An 18609-nucleotide genomic window follows, 5' to 3' on the forward strand; every position below is an offset into this window, starting at 1 on the left:
TGGCTGATATCTTTAAAAATGTTCACAGGCCTCTGGGGCCATCGAGTTTCAGGTCCAGCGAGTTTCGTTCCGAACAGCGCCCCTGTGAGGCCGATTTGGGCGAGCCTTGGTGACGTTGTAGACGGTGCGAGTACAAAGCAGCCCTCAAAGTTTCAAGTCTCTGCGACTTACAGTTTAATCTGCCCAATCACTTTTAAGGCAGAATGCTGATCTTTTAAAATCCTAACAATTATAATAGGGTCAATAATTAGAATTACACACTTGAACCCCTAATAACAAATGAAGACTTTTTGTGTATTTATAACATACTGTAGATCTGCCCAGTCATATTCATTCAGTATGCTGTTTTTGCACTTGAAATGTTGTAATGTGTTAATGTGTAGTGAAGTGACCTTAAACTGAAAGGCACTGAATAAGCAAACCTTATAATTACTTACCTGTAAAGGTGAGCGGGGGGGGGGGTGTGTGTACTGTAAATACTGACAGAATAATGTAATCAGAGACTCATGAGAGGAAACAGCAGACAGAATACACACCAGAGCTTAAGTATGAAGTTTAACACAGCTTTGAGTTTTGTTGGAATCATACTTCTCAACATAGAAGGTAAATATAAAATCAAGTGTAGATTTAACGTTTAAATTGTTTAATAATGACAGTTGACAATTGAATTCCTGTTGCCAAGGACATTTGTAACTCGCGCACACCTGAAATGGCTATTACTGCAAACAAGTGATCGCAAATACATTTGATCTAAAGGCTTATGTTTAAATGCTTGAAATTGGATTTGGAGATAAATATATAGTGTGCTAACTAAGTATGAATTTCTTTGTAAACGTAAGATGTATTTATTTATATAGTTAGTACTGAATGAGTTCATAGGCATTTAACTCATCCATTAAAATGATTTAAACAGCACCTCGTGAAGTTGAGTAAATGGTTTTGCAGTGATACCTTAGAAGAACCATTTGATTCCCAAAAACCTTTCAGTAAACAGTTTTTAAAAGAACCATTTCTTAACGTGAAGAACTTTTAAAATTCTAAATAACCTTTTCCACCATTAAGAACCTTTTGTGCAATGGAAAGTTCCCATGGCCATTAAAGGTTATTCATGGAACGATAAATGCCAGTAAAGAACCTTTTATTTAAGAGTGTAGCTTGATGGTTGAGTAGGTGTATGTGAAATCTATGAAATATGGTAGTATTAAAGCATAATTATTTTTAATGTAGATAAGTTAGAGTCCAACAATGTCACTAGGGTAAATAAAATATGATAGTGGCTGTAAGACCTGTTTCACAACAGTTGCACATGTAAGACGCAAGTGTATAGTTGACAGGATTATGTTTTGTTCTTTGAGTTTGTTTCTGTTTCTGTCTTGCCATTTGACCTCGTTTCCAAGGATGTGTCAGTTTGATTCAGTTCACATGTTGTACACTAATTAACTCTGTTCCACCTTTGGTTGTGTGTATATATACACTCCCTGTTGTGTTCAGTCCTTTGTCCAGTGTCAAGGTTGTTTTCTTGTCTCTTGAGTTTGTGTGATATTCTTCTGTGTTGTGCGCTTTGTACAGCCAGCCATTCTGTGACAATAGTGTAGGGTGAATTTATTTAAGTACCTATACATTAACAGGAATACAGTATGGACACCGTTCACGCAAGCATAGTGATACATAGCAAGAACACAGTAGAACCAATTTTCACTCAGAAATTGCTTGTAACTTAATTACAAAGAAACGGCATGTAACTGAACTAAACGTTCAATTTTGAAGTAGAATGACTGAAATATAATATTAATAATATTTGTTTTATTTACAACTTAAAAAAAAAATTACAGTGTAGAAGTGTTGTGAGTAGTTTCAGTAAGCTTTAAAAAACTATGAAAATACACCATAAATCAACATAATCTTTTACTAGGTGTTTATGGAACAGCATAACATACTTAAAGTACCCCTGTAGGTAACACTTTATAATAACTGCATGCTATTAATCATTTGTTAAGCATGAGTAAACAGTTAATTCATCATTTATAAAGCATTAATAGACATTAATAAGCAGTTTATAAATACAGCTATAAATCTTTTTCTTGATTTATAAGCATATCTATAATGCGTTTAATAATTGTATTTTCATACTTTGTTAATGATCAATTAATAATTTCTAAATGAAGTATAGCATTATTTACAAACAAGAGTTGTCAGTCATTCATAAGATCACTTAGAAAGTGTAAGTAAATGTAGTAAATACAGGTAGTTATAAAGCATTTAGTAGTGGTCAGTTAACTATTTTGTGAGCTAATCTAAAGTGAGGACTATTCATGCCTTGTAAAGCATTTATAAAGGAGATTTGAAGGCGCATCAATCTTCTAAACAGTAAAATGTAACAAACACAACACAGTGATACAGAACATAGAAATATTTAACAGCCTTTAAATCTCCTTTATAAATGCTTTACAAGGCATGAATAGTCCTCACTTTAGATGAGCTCACAAACATAGTTAACTGACCACTAATAAATGCTTTATAACTACCCGAATTAACCCTGAATTACAGCTTAAATACATGTTAATAAAGCATTTATTAACACACTAAGTAACCATAACTATATGTCTGAATAATAAGATGTATGAATGTACATTTAAATAGTTTATTAATCATTTACTTACACGTTCTAAGTAATCTTATGAACCACTGAAAACTCTTAAATAACTGGTTTATAAAAAATGCAATTATTCATTTAGAAATAATAAATTGATCATTAATAAAGGATGAAAATACAATTATTAAATAAACTATAGATATGCTTGTAAATCAAGAAGAAAGCATTTATAGCTGTATTTATAAACTGCTTATTAATGTCTATTATTGCTTTATGAATGATGAATTAACTGTTTACTCATGCTTAACTAATGATTATTAGCGTGTAGTTATTATAAAGTGTTACCATTTTGTCCCTTAAAACTCATCTTTGATCACCAAAATGACATTGAAACGTTTTTTTTTCCTTGAAAAAAAATGTCTTCATGGCTTAAAATAGCTCGAATGTAACTCTACACCCTTGCCTCATTTAGCATAAGCGGTGCTATTAATATGCAAATTAGCCCCGCCTCCACTCACTCGCACCAGCTCAGAGATCCACTTGTTGACATGATGGACAGTCCAGGTTCTTTTCCGCGAACCGGTTCTTTTGGAAACTGGTTCACCAGTTCTTTTATGTCCTCACGTAATGAAGTCAATTCTATCATCCAGGCATTTGTAATCATAACTTCAGTTAAATAATAGTAATCATCGTCATAATCATCTTGGATAAGCTTCTTACATTTACGTTTTGCAAATGAACCCTGTCCTGGAGATGTGCAAACACGGATGTTTTACATGTTTAAAGATATAAGTGAATAAACTTGAAAACTAAACAATTTTATTTTATTTGTTATTAAAAAAAACTTATATTTCACCGAATTTGACCCCTCATTTAAGAGCTCAGTATTGATGTATCAGCACAGCATCCGTTGGCCGAAAGAAAGTTTGCATGCGCAGTATCTCCAACTCATCGGTTCTCCGTGTCGTACGTGTCCGAAAGAAACAGTTCTCGGTTCTGTACTGGTGATTCGAGAACTGCTGCAACAACCAGTTCTTGACTCGAGAACCGTAGCATAGGACTGTGTGTGCTGAGCTGAGAAGTGATGAAACCTTAGGCTACTATACAGTCGACAAAACTAAAAAGTCGATGCAGGTCTCCTCCAGTATGTTTAATACGTTACGTTACGTTTAACCCTTAAAACCCTTTAAAGTTTACGTGAAAGATTTAGGCTATATCAACTTACTAAGAAATTACATTAGCTGTTCCTGAAAATAATGGTTTAGTATAATAATAAATGTTTAGTTTGACAGTTTTTTCAATCCATTCATTGTTTTTCCAATCTTTAAAATAATAATTATATGTAATTATATGATAAACATGTTTCCAACATGTTTTATGTTGTTGCACTTATTGATGTTAAACAAAATATTTAAGAAACATGCATTTCGCCCCTCTGAAACACAACATGTCTCAGTTCAGTGAACTGTTGGAGTTACTGGAGTAAAATATACTCAGGGATATTGGTTTATTTCGACTCGGAGGGCATGTCCGAAAGTGAGTAACTTTAGTAACTTGTTGGTCAGCGCTGACGCAAGACGCAAACTGTTTTGAACGATTCCGTCTGATTTGGTGTACTGGTTCGACCGGTTCACTAAAAAGAACCGGTTCAAAAGAATGATTCGTTCACGAACCGGACATCACTACATGATTGGTTACAAGGTAGTTTGTGATGTCAGAAACACCAGCAATTTCAATCCACGTTTTCGAGACTGACGTTGGTTCACTGCACTTTTAAGGAGAAAATACTCGTCAATGATGTTGACTTATGAATTTACACATGGTTTGTCTTAAAGCATATTATTAACACCACATAGACATATAAACCACATTAAAAACTTGATTTTCATCACGGGGGACATTAAGCAAACTACTCAGCCAATGTTTAAAACAAACAACAAGTTAAAACCTGAAAACCTATTTGTTTAAAACCTAAATTATTTACCCTTTGGATATCAATTTGATTCCATAAATTAGATCGAAATAAGTTGTAGCTCTTAATCACCATTTTTTAATTTATGGCCATTATTAAAACAAATACTCAATGTAGCAACCCAGAAATCACTGTATTTTCTTTATGGAGATGCTGTCTTACCGGCGAACATTCAACAAGTTTAATAAATAAAATAAAACAAATACAAAATGAAAGTATAAGCCAGCAGCCCCTCACGGACGACTGCTGGTCACACAATACACAACATAAAGTCCAGGCCTGGCCTCTCTCCATCTCCACTGTCGTCGCTCTTCCGTGAGAGATACGAGACCGGTGCGTTGCGCATGTGTCGCTCATCAGTAATCACACCACCGGCCTCGCGCCACTCTCTCACGGCCCTCGGCCTCGTCCTGCTCGCCACAACATTATTTCAGCAACATTATTAGAACTGCATATGGTAATCAAATTGCACTTTGTGGCGAGCAGGACGAGGCCGAGGGCCGCGAGAGAGCGGCGCGAGGCCGGTGGCTGTCTTTATTAAACTTATTGAATGTTCGCCGGTTCCCGCCTCCTTCTTCCCATAACATCTGAACCTCGTTACACCCTTCCAGAAGTCATTTGTAAAAAAAAAAAAAAGACAAAAACTAAATAAACAAATATAAAAATTTCTTTTAAGTATAATAAATAAAACATATAAAGCATAATTATAATTAATTTACTGTTAGGCCCATTAAATAATAACAAGGATAAACAATATTTAAAAGGTATATAATTAGCTAACATCTGACTAATTAAAATATTAACCTCAAAACATAACATGCTAAATGGGGAATATCTATATCTAGCATAAAAAAAATTAATTGATAGAACGTCGTCTCGCAGTTGCTGAATGTCGCACAACAACGTTGCTACAGCCCTGTAGCGGCTTACAATTCTACGTCGTTACAATGTGGCGAGCACGTAGACAGCGACGTCACCATAGTAGAAATGCAACGTGCCACAGACGTTGCCACAACACAAATGTGTTTGGCACGAGGCGTGAAACTGATTTAGCTCACAAGACTGACAGGTTCAGTTACTATTTTCATATCTCAGACAATGAAATCATTTAACCACTGTAAAGCGTAGTACTGTTTAGTTTCATTGTGTATTGATTCTGTTTCCACCAGTTCCTTGTTTATCACCTTGGCTATTAATTAATCCCGTTCATGTTTCTGTTCTGGATAATTATTCCTCTCTGTGTATTTAAGCCCTTAGTTTTCTCTGTTCCGTGTTCAGTCTCATTTATGTTGGTAGAACTTGTTATTTCTCCTAAATGTGATCATTTATTTTATTAAAGATTGTTTCTTTGAGTATCTTGTGCTGTGTAAAGCCACATTGTAACCTGACAACAACCTGGCTTTAATCCCTAAACACCATAATTCTTGTGAAAGTATTATCTTGATTCATACTAATGGCATGTGCCAACACCTACACAATAGTCAAGTTACAGGCTACAAAAACTAGTTTATCAGATTATAGATGTTCATTTCATTGTTTGGTCTCTGTCTTTCAGGTTCTCTCTGCCAGTTAGATGGTAAGTTGTCAGACTCCTAACCACCATTAAACTATTGTTCCACATATCCTGTGTGTAATATATAATATTAATTGAGAATTCCCACATTGTCTTTCCTCTCATCAGTATGTGGTCAAGCCCCCCTCAACAACAAGATTGTTGGAGGGGAGGATGCAACAGCAGGGTCTTGGCCGTGGCAAGTCAGCATTCATGCCATCCGCTATGGAAGGCATTTCTGTGGTGGGAGTCTAATCAATAAAGACTGGGTTTTATCTGCAGCTCACTGCTTCCAGGAGTATGAAGTTTAAAGCTTAAATACAACAAGACGTTATTATAAATTGATGTTATTGTAATTAAAACTGACTTTCCTTACATACAGTTCCATAAGTACCATTGATATCTACCTGGGACGTCAGAGCCAATCGGGCTCAAACCCTTATGAGACATACAGGACAGCCAGGCAAGTCATAAATCACCCTAACTATGACGGTCCTAGTCATGACAATGACATAGCTCTTCTCCAGCTCTCCTCTTCTGTGAATTTCACTGATTACATTAAGCCAGTCTGTCTGGCGGCTGCTGGTAGTGTATTTGCTGGAGGTGCAGAGAGCTGGGTGACTGGATGGGGAACACTACAGGCTGGAGGTGAGTGAACATTTGCTTGCAAAACAACAATACTCTAAAGCTCAACAATTTACTGTAAATGGCCATTAAAAGCTGCCAAAATTGTCCTCTGATCTGTGTCACAGGCCAGGCTTCAGTCATACTGCAGGAGGTGATGATACCAATTGTGAACAACAGTGCCTGTTATAATGCTTATGGAGGGGGCATCACGAGTAACATGATTTGTGCTGGATTGTTAAATGAGGGAGGAAAAGATTCATGTCAGGTAAGACATCAGTCATTCATTTTAAACTGATGAGCAATCAAAATCTAGCCCACTGACTCTAGCCTAACTCGATTTGCCATACCCAGAATTGACATCCACCGGAACATTTTAATAATAGCCCAATTCTGCGAGGAAAAACTTGCAGTTTTTTAGATACAAGATAGCTGCAAGCTTTCATTTTAAACTCTACTGCACTGACCGGTGCGACACATACGTATTCCGACTTTGTTATACTCTGCATTATTTTTTGCCCTGCCAATCACTTAAGCGCAAACTTGAAATCACTGCGTGTTTGAGTTGACCAATGAAATCGCTTTCAGGGTGGGGTTTATGCTAATTTACCAGACCTGCAGGATTCAGAGTTGCGTTATCTTTATAAAATATATAAAGATGATGGGTCCTTAACCCTTTCACACGTAAGTTTAAAATATTCTAACTGACCCCCCAGCGTGAGTTTTTCAAGGCGACCGTTATTTAGAACCTGTCACTTTAATGTTTCCATGGTGACGCGTCATTTCTTGTCACGTGACACAGCGCAATCACAACACAGAGCTGAATGAGTGATGATCTGCTTTTATGTCTTTTTTCCTTTTGTATTCAAAATATTCACAAATGTATTAGCTATACTATGAAACACTGATATTCCGATTGTCAAATATGTGCAAGTGGATGTGTATTGTTGTTTAAACATCTTTATAACGATCGCGTTAGTTGAGCTGTATGGGCGATGGGCGGCGCCATGTTAGTTTGTTTCACAGTTCAGAGAATCGGATCTGTTGTTTCTCACGAAATACATGAAAGTAAGTGGCCGGTGAACTAGGAGAAGAATAGGGTAAAATGTAAAGCTACTTACACAATGTGTATCTGATATGAATAAAACGTTTCTCCTTATTATAATGGAAATGATTATTGTTGCCGTTTCCATAGACATCAGTGTCTATTTTACTAATTCAAAATCACTGTTTTGCTAGTACTTATGTGTATTTAAATGTCTGAAACCTAAAATAAACATTATGTGGTTTAAAATACTCAATAGTTGTGATATATGACAGCACTGAGTGCGTCTGTCTCTGGCTCAGCGCCAGCCAACGCGCGAAAGCAGTTTGAATTTAGCAGTTGATCACGTGATGCACTGACCGTTCTAATCACACCGGTGTGATCGTACGCTCCAGGGACCAGCCAAGACTGATCACACCGGTGTGATCCTACGCGTCAAAGGGTTAACACAGCTGATGATATTTACTGTGTTAACTACTTGGAAGAAGCTGATTGGTTCATGTCACATCTGCGAACATGCAGCAAAAGCTTAGCAGATCTATTCCGCCAAGACCAAATACATTAACATTGTCATATCATTATCATGCTAAAATATTCAGAGAATTGTCAGGATATATATATATATATATATATATATTAGGGGTGTAACTGTTCACAAAATTCATGGTTCGATACGATACAGTGGTGACACGGTTCGGTACGTTTTCAATAAAGCAAAAAGAAAGAAATGCCAGAGAAATTTCCTCGATTTTTATTTATTTATTAAAACATTAAAAACATAAAGTATGATAATTTTTTACTCCAAACAATGATGGAGCTATTCTTAGCAGCATATAAAACAAAAACAGCTCCTTATAAAAAAATGAAATGTAATATTGTAGTAGTTAAAGACAAAAGTTTATTTGATTTCAGATTAATATTTGAGGGCAGCAATTTTATTCATAATGTCGAAATAATAATTCATAAGCAAAACGTTTTGGGAGTGGAAATGGCAGCCACCTACTGGTTACAATGGTAATTTGGTCTTTTTTATTTTTAAATAAGTGAGTTTTCCTACATCATGAAACTTTAAGTTTTATAAATGGGGGTAACCTTTGAAGGATGAACAAATAATGTTTTGGTCATCACATTAAAAATAACATTTAGTTTTGAAGTGCTGCAAAAAGATGTGTGACGTACTTGAAAACATTTTACTGCCAAACTTCCATGGTTACAGTTAGTGTTAGCATTAAACCATGGTGAATGTTGCTGATCTATAATGGCACAATGAATGAAACCACATTCTTGGTTTCCACGTCAGCGCTGTTTGATCTAATAGAGATCTACGGTTAAAGGGGTCATATAATGATACATACACTTTTACAAGTTGATTTGACTGAAATGTGTGTTGGCAGTGCCTGTACACAACCATCATATAAATGTGTGTTGGCAGTGCCTGTACACAACCATCATATAATGATAAAAATCCATCTAGTGTTTTTGTTTTAATTCCTTATATGTTTTCCCCAGTCTCAAATCGAGCCTTTCGACCGTGTGACGTCACTAAATAGGACGCCCCTCCCACGATTGTTGATTGACAGCAGCGTTTCAACACAGACCCGCCCTGAGCGAGCTGTTATCATAGTCCGTCATTGTTGATATGCTGCAGCACTGTCTATGAGCAGAATGGCGTCTAAGGGATTGTGGTGTTCTGTTCTTGGGTGTAATAACGAACACAGCAGTCATTTTAATGTTCCTAAATCCGAACCGCTGAAGACGCAGTGGCTGAGTTTGTTTTCGAAGGGAATATTCCCCACGAGCAACGTCAATGCGTTCATGTTTGCGCGAATCATTTCACACACCAGACTGCTTATAAACGAGGGTCAGTATAAAGCTGGATTTGCTAAGAAGCTGCTCCTGAAAAAAGAATCGGTGGCAACTATGTATGTTCCCTCTGCACCTCCAGAAGAAGTGAGTGTAAAGTTGTATTAACCTTTATATTAATCTTTGCAAATCGCGAAAAAAAGTTTTTCATGACCATTAGTTGTAACGTAAATCTGTCAATGTACCCTCAACTGTTGTCAAGGCAACACTCCACGTGTCTAAACGCCCGCAGAAAAGAGGGGGCGGAGTCAGCAAAGCTCATTATCATTTAAAGCAGGGGTCTCCAACCTTTTTTCATTTGAGAGCTACTTTTTAAAAATGAAAGTGGCCGAGAGCTACTCATGTAATACAATACTTAAATCTCTGAAATAATGTCTCATAACTCGCATATTAACAACTATCTAAACTGTTTTATACCTAAAAGGGTTTTTGTATGCCTATGTCACCCTTAAATGTCAGAGAAAAGAACAGAATCAGAGATTATTTTTTTTATAGAAAATTGTACTTTGCATATTATATTGTAAAAACACATAATTATAGTTGATTTTATAGTTCATCATGACTAGATATGAAATGGCATGATAATTTAATTTCATTAGTGACCAAAATGATCACGGTAATCACAGAATCCTGTTCAAAAAGTAATAATACTACACAATGAAATCAATTCACTAAGTTGTATGTCGAAAACCAGCAAATAACAAATAAATCCGCATCAATATGCACTTTTTGTTTACATAAACATTAAAATAATAACATTAAAAATTATGGCTAGATTTTAAAGGAGTGTCTTGCAACATGTTATCTAGCCTACTGTACAAGTATGTACAAGTTCAAATAAAGTTTTGACAAAAAATGTTTTATAAAAATATAAACCTCACATATTTCAGCCTTTAAATCATTTTTATAAAAAGAATGAGCCAAAAAAGATAAATTACTGACTTTTACAATGCACATTAGCTTATCTTTTATTATTAAGAGTAAAATTCGATCTGATTTTCCCGTGGCGTCTGTCGTTGCTATGCAACCATGCACTGTGCTCTCCACAATGACAAAGAAGTTTTAGTAGCTAATAGATTTCCACCACCGAAAAACACTTGCTGTAGCTCTGCTACAAGATTTATTTACGGAGAAGAGAAAAACACCCGTAGTGTTTGGGTGCACCCCCATCCTTCATGTTGACTGAGCTTTCAATGTTGTTATGGAAAGGGTGAAGCTGATTGGTTGACCTGCGGTACGTTTGCGGCATACTGAATAGTTGCATTTTTTTCATCTCGCTGCACCTGGAAAAAAATAGCGCGTCGCTTTAATTATGAGCGCGCTTGCCTCGCACCTACATTTGAAATAACGAACTTGAGGACGCAAAAGACTCGATATGTGAACGGCTCCATGACGAGCAACCTCCAATCAGGCCACGAGCTAACGTTACTGGTAGCTCGCGAGCGACGTTTGGACCCCTGAACTAGAGTAAGTCAGAGTTCACCTAAACTTATCTAAACTCATGTATAATGAACAGAAGATATTGTCATTTTTAAATATAAATATATAAATATATGCTATATAAATGCAACAGGTGTGATTGAAAAAGAATATCAACAGAATACAATTACATTTCAGACGCAGCTCACTACTGAGTTGTGCTATTTTTAGACCAGGCCTGCGGGCGACTCATGTGGTCCCTGGGGGCGACCTGGTGCCCGCGGGCACCGTGTTGGTGACCCCTGATTTAAAGGCATATGCACTGAAACGGCGTGCTGAAAACAGAGCTGTTTTTGACCAGGTAAAATAAGTGTTTTCTTACAATACTAATGAGAATTTTTACTAAAAGTACATTACAAAGTTTTCATTTAGACCCTAAAAATTCATATTAACTTGTATAAAAATGGCATTATATGACCCCTTTAATAACGGAGACATTTGAATGCTTCTCACTAGATCTTGCAGTGATGTTATTACTTCTGTGGCGAATTCAAATGCTTTCTTTACTGGATCTCTTAGCGCTCTGTAGTAACAGTGTTGCCTGATCAAGATCGGCTTGCGCTGCACTGACATTGATGGTCCAAACTGATAAACGTTCCGTTAAGCACAAAATAGCACAGTTTCATTCCGCTTTCATTACGTTTGCCATTTGATGTTGGGCAACGTTGTGGTGGTCACGCCAGCGCTACTGCTGAAAACATTTTTTAGTCGGCCTAACCGAATGCCTCGTACCGAACGGTTCAATACGAATACGTGTACCATTGAATTTGTTTTAGTTCATTCAAAACATGCAAACAAATTAGTACAATGGGACCACGCTTTACTAAAACGAGGGGGAAAATTAGTAAATTGTGGCCATGAATGAACTAGGCCACGATATATAATTCATGTCGTGCGCAGGGTTCTCGCTGTCGCAAGAGTTTTTTGACATACATCAGCATGACATAAGAGCAAGTTGGACGACACTTGAACACATTTCTAACCTGTGTGCATCTCGTTGTGATCGGTTCTGTGCAGATTTTGCTCATCTCAAATGAACCTAAAAATAATAATCAGTTTTTAACAGTTATTCACTGTATATTTTCAGATATATCAATGATATATCAATGTTAAATGTTTATCAATACAGGGAGACTCTGGAGGTCCAATGGTCAGTAGGATCAGCTCCCTGTGGATTCAGTCTGGCATTGTGAGTTTTGGTCAAGGATGTGCTGAGCCGAAATATCCCGGTGTGTATGCCAGAGTTTCTCAGTACCAGGACTGGATCAACTCTTACATGGACAGCAACCCACCTGGATTTGTCGAATTCAACTCCAATGGATTCAGAAGTTCACCCAACCTCCTTTTATTCTCCATTTTCCTCACATTATCCTTTATTCCTTTCATCTTTCTTTGTTGAGAATGTTTGAATGACAGTTCTCAGGGTTCTTTGATTAAGAGGACAATAGAGCTGGACAGGTTTTCATAAATATGGGAAGTAGTAAATTGGAATATTGTAATTTATTTAAATTTACTAGTCTTGGAAAGCTACTCTTATTATTGAGTTTTTACATATAAATATTGCACACTAATGAAGTTCAGCGAGCTTTTGCCCTCAGAATGTTTGCATAATGAGGGTGGAGATTATTTTATTTGGCCTAAATGTGAGACATAAATGATGCTTGCAAATATAATGCATACCTGATTATTGTCCTCACTTTGGGTCAGAACTGATATTTTGAGAGATTACTGAATTATTCTTATTTTTTTGACTGGTTGTATTTCTTTGCAAATGCACTGCAGCCGCTTTTTGTCAGGGTTATGTTTAGCTCTGTCAGTTCGTTGAGTTTTGGTTTGGTTCTGTTCCTGTTTCCTGCCATTTGTATGTTGACCTAGTTTCCAAGTGTGTGCTTGTTAGTCACAAAGTTCACCTGTTCATTTAGTTTCCTCGTTTACCCCAGTGTATTTAAACCCTGAGTTCTTTGTTCTTCTAAACCTCTGTTCTTTGTTCCGTGTCATTGACTACGTTTACATGCAGCCAATAACCCGTTCAAAACCGGGATAGTAGCAATAACCCGGTCGCGAACGGCCATGTAAACACCGGCAAAAACCCGAATATGCTCATATCCCGGATTTTAAAAACCGGGATATTATACCTGGGGTACCCCTTTTCTAACCCGAATTTTTGGTCATGTAAAAGCGCATCGGCATATCCCCATAGTGATGTGTGTTCTGCGCATGTTCTATTCGCAAGGAATCTTGGTCTTTTGAGTAGAGAAACTTCTCGGCGCATACAAAAGCCCGCGTGCAGTGTACTGGAAGTAAACATGGCGAGACGCAGCACAGCATACTTTTGGAGCGAGGTCAGTAACGTTACCAGCACCAAAGCGCAAACAAAGGTGATCGCTATCTGCCCCGAACTATTCATAATCCGCGTGCTGCTGTTGTTGTTGTCTTTGGATACAGGAAGAAGAATCGGAAATGACGCATATTGCGTCTTAAGGTTGTCCGTACGTCCAGACGCTAACCGCGCGTCGCGTTTACATCGGGATATTGCAATTCCATGTATACAGGAGTAACTCTCTCTGCTCACGCATGTAAACGGGTTATCCCTAATGTTTCAGAAACCCGAATAGTGACCTTAACCCGACCATAACCCGAAATTTGGCTGCATGTAAACGTAGTCACTGTTAATCAGGTTGTTTACTGATTATTGTTCCTGCTATCTCCTGTGTGTTTCTGGTTTGATTTATATTAAAGGCTTCATTAGTGATATGTGTTTGTCATGCACTCATTACTGCCCGCAATTTACAACACAAGTAAACCAAATTTACAGTGTACCTATGCAGTACATACATGTAGGTATAATAGAACAATTCACAAAGTTTGGGGAATAAAGGGAATACATTAAAAATTATTTATAGTGTAAGTATTTTATAACTAACAATTCTAAAATATTCTATTAATAAGTGGTATGTATGACCTACTATGCTAGGCAACAATCTTACTTTTGGGAGCAGTTTTGCTAGAACATGCTCTATGTACCTTTTGGTTACAACAGTGTACCTATAGGCTGAATACAAGCTGTTGCTCTCTGTATTTCTCTGTATATTTTATTTGATCCAGATTCATCTGCGCTAGGCCTGTGATTTACATGAATGAGTAAAATAGGTTAAAAGCTTTCTGAAGCTTAGAATGAATAAGTCATCATGATTTCGTCCAGATGCTACACCTGTAATCCACAGCCTGGGCAAACGGTCCTGAGGGTTAGGGGGGTTAGGGTTAATAATACCTGATGTCAGTTCTATCTTGGAGCAGATGGAAGGCAAATGGCCATGATGCCACCCAGAGGCAGAGGAATCAGGTGCTGGCACCGCGCCTAATGTTCACAGACAAAAAGGGGTTCACAGCCTTCTTGGGGAAAGAGCAGCAACAGCAGCCATATTTACTGCTGATCAAAAAGATGAAGCAGAGATGTCGATGTACCTACAGGAAATGGCTATTGATGGAGAAGAGCCACTAACTTGGTGGAAAGCTAACCAAGGACAGTTCCCTTTCATGACCAACATAGTGCATAAATGTTTGTGCATATATGCAACCATGCTCCATCTGAACGATCCCGGCTCAACATTGTGATGTCTGTCAGCCATCGACGATGGCATTGTCTATCGGCCCAACCCTAGTAGGCATCATAAAATCTTTCCCTTTCCTCTTTTTCATCCTAAATCACTATCCTGACTCCAGAAAGTCTAGAATTTAAATCCATTGAAGGCATGGTCGCTGGAAGAACAAGCTCTGTTGGTTTGTTTTAGACGTAAGGTCTAAATGCCCTAAGTGGTGGACACTGAATTATCATTACAGCACTTGCTTTAAAGGCCCTCACGTTGGCTATGTTGAGCTGGATGAACGATGGATACTAACTGCTGTTGTACTTTTTGTGGCTTCTGAAATCAGCCAAAAGGCAACTAAGAGTTTGATTCGTCCTGTGCAACTGATCACTGTTTTCCTTACCTTTATTTTAGTTTTTTATAGTTTATTGTTTTGAGATTTTTTTTTAATTAACTTTTGTTTTTTGTTTGTTTGGCCCATGAGTAATCAGTTGTACTTTTTATATGGTTTATTCTGTGAACTATAGCTAGGTCATTATCTATAGCTTGAGTATCGTCACTAAGGGGGGAAGATAGTGTGGTGTGGAAAGAGTTTTTGTGTGTATTTACCAAGCGGCAACCTCCCTGTCTCTCTCTTGAAACCAACACGGAAGTGAATTAAACTGCAATTCATCGACTGACCGCTTGAGGCTGGAGGCAGAAGTGAGTCAAATCTGTATCTCCCCCATGTTAAAATGCCCAACTTTACAGCAGAAAAAAACATGGTTACAGCCTGGAGCAAAAAGTGTTTCTGGTCTTTATAGTTTATTTTGTCCTTCATGACAACTGTGAGGGGGGTGAATTTTTTTACAACTCATCCGTTTAAATTATATTAAGTCTGCATAATTAAGGGCATGGCCACTTGAGTGATAGGTGGATTGCGGCTGCTGTCACTGCTAGCCGTTTGTCTGCTGTCTGTTAGCGTCACTCTCAGCTAATTCCAGCAGCTGCTGTACTTGCCATCTCTGCCCTGTTTTTACTTTTGAAATAGGTTTGCTGTAGCACTTTGAGATTTGTTCGCAAATGAAAAGTGCATTACAAATAAAATGTATTATTATTATTTTTTTTTTTTTCGGGATTATTTCATACAATTTAATACACGCATTATACCTTCACCCACGCCGTTGGATTCCGTCGTTGTCGAGTATGGAGAGAACAACCAGTGCTGTATTTCCAGTTGTTTTCCTCGCATGCACTCGCAACAACGTTAATGGATGTCTGAAAATTTCATTGTTTTTTGGAGTTTAGATTTAAAAACGTCTATAGATAGAGAGACCACACTCGTTATGCGGTACTGTTGCTCTCACGGAACTTGTTTAACTTTTTAGTGTTAAATAAAAAGTACCGTCAGATGCAGTGTTAATTTTGACAGCAAATTTTTATTTAGTTTAATCATAGTCTTTTGACTAAAATGCCATTTAGTTTTAGTCATATTTTAGTCATCTGAATTGTTTTAGTTTTAGTCGACGAAATACAATAAGATTTTAGTCGACTAAAATATAATGGGTTTAGGTAAATTGAATTGCGTTAATTTAGAATTTCTCTAAAATTTCCAAACCGATATACTCCCGGAGAAAACATCTTTTAACCAATAATATGAATGATTTTTAAGTTTAAACATGCAAGACAGATACCGATTTAACTACTGTGACTTAAAAAATATCTTAAAATTAAATAAAAACCACTTTTCCTAAAGTAGAACAGTCTTCTTTTCAATGAATGATATAAGCATTCTTTAAAGGTCCCATTCTTCGTGATTCCATTTTTTCAAACTTTAGTTAGTGTGTAATGTAGCTGTTAGAGCATAAATAATACCTTTAAAATTATAAAGCTCCAAGTTCAATGCCTAGCGAGATATTTTATTTAACAGAAGTCCACTTTCAAAGCCTACAGCGAACGGCCGGTTTGGACTACATCCCTCTACTTCCGTTTTTAATGACGTAACTAGAACAGTTTTTTGAATAATCTCTGCCCACGGGAAAACACAAAAAAGGGGCGTTGTCTTGTTGCGCTCCACGGTGAAGAGGAAGAGTTTCGTTTGTAGAGTGTGTTTGTTGCCATGTCGTCGAGACACTGTTATTTTCATGCCGGAGTCAATTCACCTGTGTCTGGCCTTCCCAGGGACGCTGTGCTTAGAGATCAATGGTTACAATTTATGTTTAACTCGGTTCCCGAAAATGTGCGCATGCATCTCCACGTTATGGTAAGAGGCGTGACCTTTCCGGGCAACGTGCGCTAAGCTGCTGTCAAATCACAACACAGGAACCGCTGGCCCAATCAGAACTCGTAACGTGTTTCTGAAGGAGGGACTTCATAGAGCAAGGAAGTCATCAGCCCGTTTTTTGGACAGTGAAAACAGCGGTATACAGATAAGTAATTTGTGTGAAAAATACTGTGTTTTTTTACACGCGAAACATGACCACATGTTATATTGCATACTGTAAACACAATCAAAGCTTCAAAAAACATGAAGAACGGGACCTTTAACTACTTGCATACATCATTCTTTATTCTTTCAAGTAGACATATTTATTTGTATGAATTAAATATAATTAATCCTTAATAAAGCTATTAACAAACAGTGAATGCTTTTCTCATTTTCTTTTGTTGCTTGATCAAAATTAAGGACACAGACTGCATTAGGTTTATTGCCCACTGTCACTTTAAGACATCGGATCATTGCCAATGACATGCGGATACAATTGCACTGATGCACATCCGATACACTCACAACTGTTTAAGACATAACCGACATAGTTTACATGAATACTCTCCAAAACGGACATTTAGACATAATGTTGTGTGTGTATTTGTCCATTCAGACACGAAAGAGAGCTCAATTCAGTACTCGCCCGCTGTATAGGTGTCTATTGTGCATGGCTGCACGCTTCAGGTCGGGTGTGTGGGCACAGAAAATCGTACCGAATAGAGCTCTTTTTTGCGTCGTCACTCTTATTCGGATCTATATGTCTGCTCTACTCATTCTCCCAGACGTTCACATTTTTTAACATTTTATGAGACTGCGGGGTAGATCAGCACATTACAGTACAAATGTGCGCATCTACCCCATAGCAGGACATCAGTTCTGACTGGATCGCTTCCTAAATCGTCTCTATCTAACATTTTCGTCTAGTTTTTATTCGTTGACGAAAATGTCAATAGATTTTCGTCATAGTTTTTGTCATTCAAAACTAGGTTTTATTTAGTTATCGTCTCGTTTTCGTCTGTGAAAAAATGTCATTGACGAATAATTTTCGTCATTATTTTCGTCAACGAAATTAACACTGGTCAGATGAAATCCTGCAGGTGTCAGTGCTTTCTATCCGTCCATGCAGTAACGTTAAGTTAGATGCACACCCTTGAATGAGCGCGGATTTCTAGTGCATTTACTTGAACTTTATGAGGTAATATCTTTGGTTTAACCCATTTAAGAAATTGAGAGGCGGACAAAATCAGATTTTAAAATGGACTGAATAAAGCTCTTTACGAACTTGATGTGCAATGCCCTGCTGACTGACATGTATGTGCATGAATCACTGTCACACGCACAAGCTCAGAGCAATATTGTAAGTTACTGCATGATAATACATTTTTATAGCAGAATAATAATATCACGATACACAGTCTCACTTTTAGTTACGTCTTTTAACTATTATAATATTTCGAAGAGCAAAAACATGAACTTTAACTATTGGCTTTACTTCTTCAATCAGCTGTCACTTTAGCGCGAGGCCAGTAGCATATAGCATTAGCACCTCAGCTCCACCCACGTCCCGCCTCTTTGCCCATTTTATTTATCCGGTAGTGACGAGAGGTGACGCGCTGCCAAGATGGCGACGGCCGGCCCCGCCCACT

At 37.5% G+C, this 18609-nt stretch overlaps 1 protein-coding gene across 1 annotated transcript; it reads left to right on the plus strand.

The window, feature by feature from the left end:
• Positions 1-491: 491 nt before the first annotated feature.
• On the plus strand, positions 492-12527 carry LOC130092583 (trypsin-2-like). The gene is made up of 6 exons (XM_056260485.1): positions 492-603; positions 6121-6141; positions 6247-6415; positions 6500-6765; positions 6870-7009; positions 12258-12527. The coding sequence occupies exons 1-6, from the start codon at positions 507-509 to the stop codon at positions 12525-12527; spliced, it is 963 nt and encodes a 320-aa protein (XP_056116460.1). The 5' UTR covers positions 492-506.
• Positions 12528-18609: the final 6082 nt, after the last annotated feature.

The sequence above is a fragment of the Rhinichthys klamathensis genome, unplaced genomic scaffold (assembly GCF_029890125.1).
Source record: "Rhinichthys klamathensis goyatoka isolate OS25496 unplaced genomic scaffold, OSU_Roscu_1.1 h1tg000176l_1, whole genome shotgun sequence".
In the NCBI taxonomy this organism is placed as follows: Eukaryota; Metazoa; Chordata; class Actinopteri; order Cypriniformes; family Leuciscidae; genus Rhinichthys; species Rhinichthys klamathensis.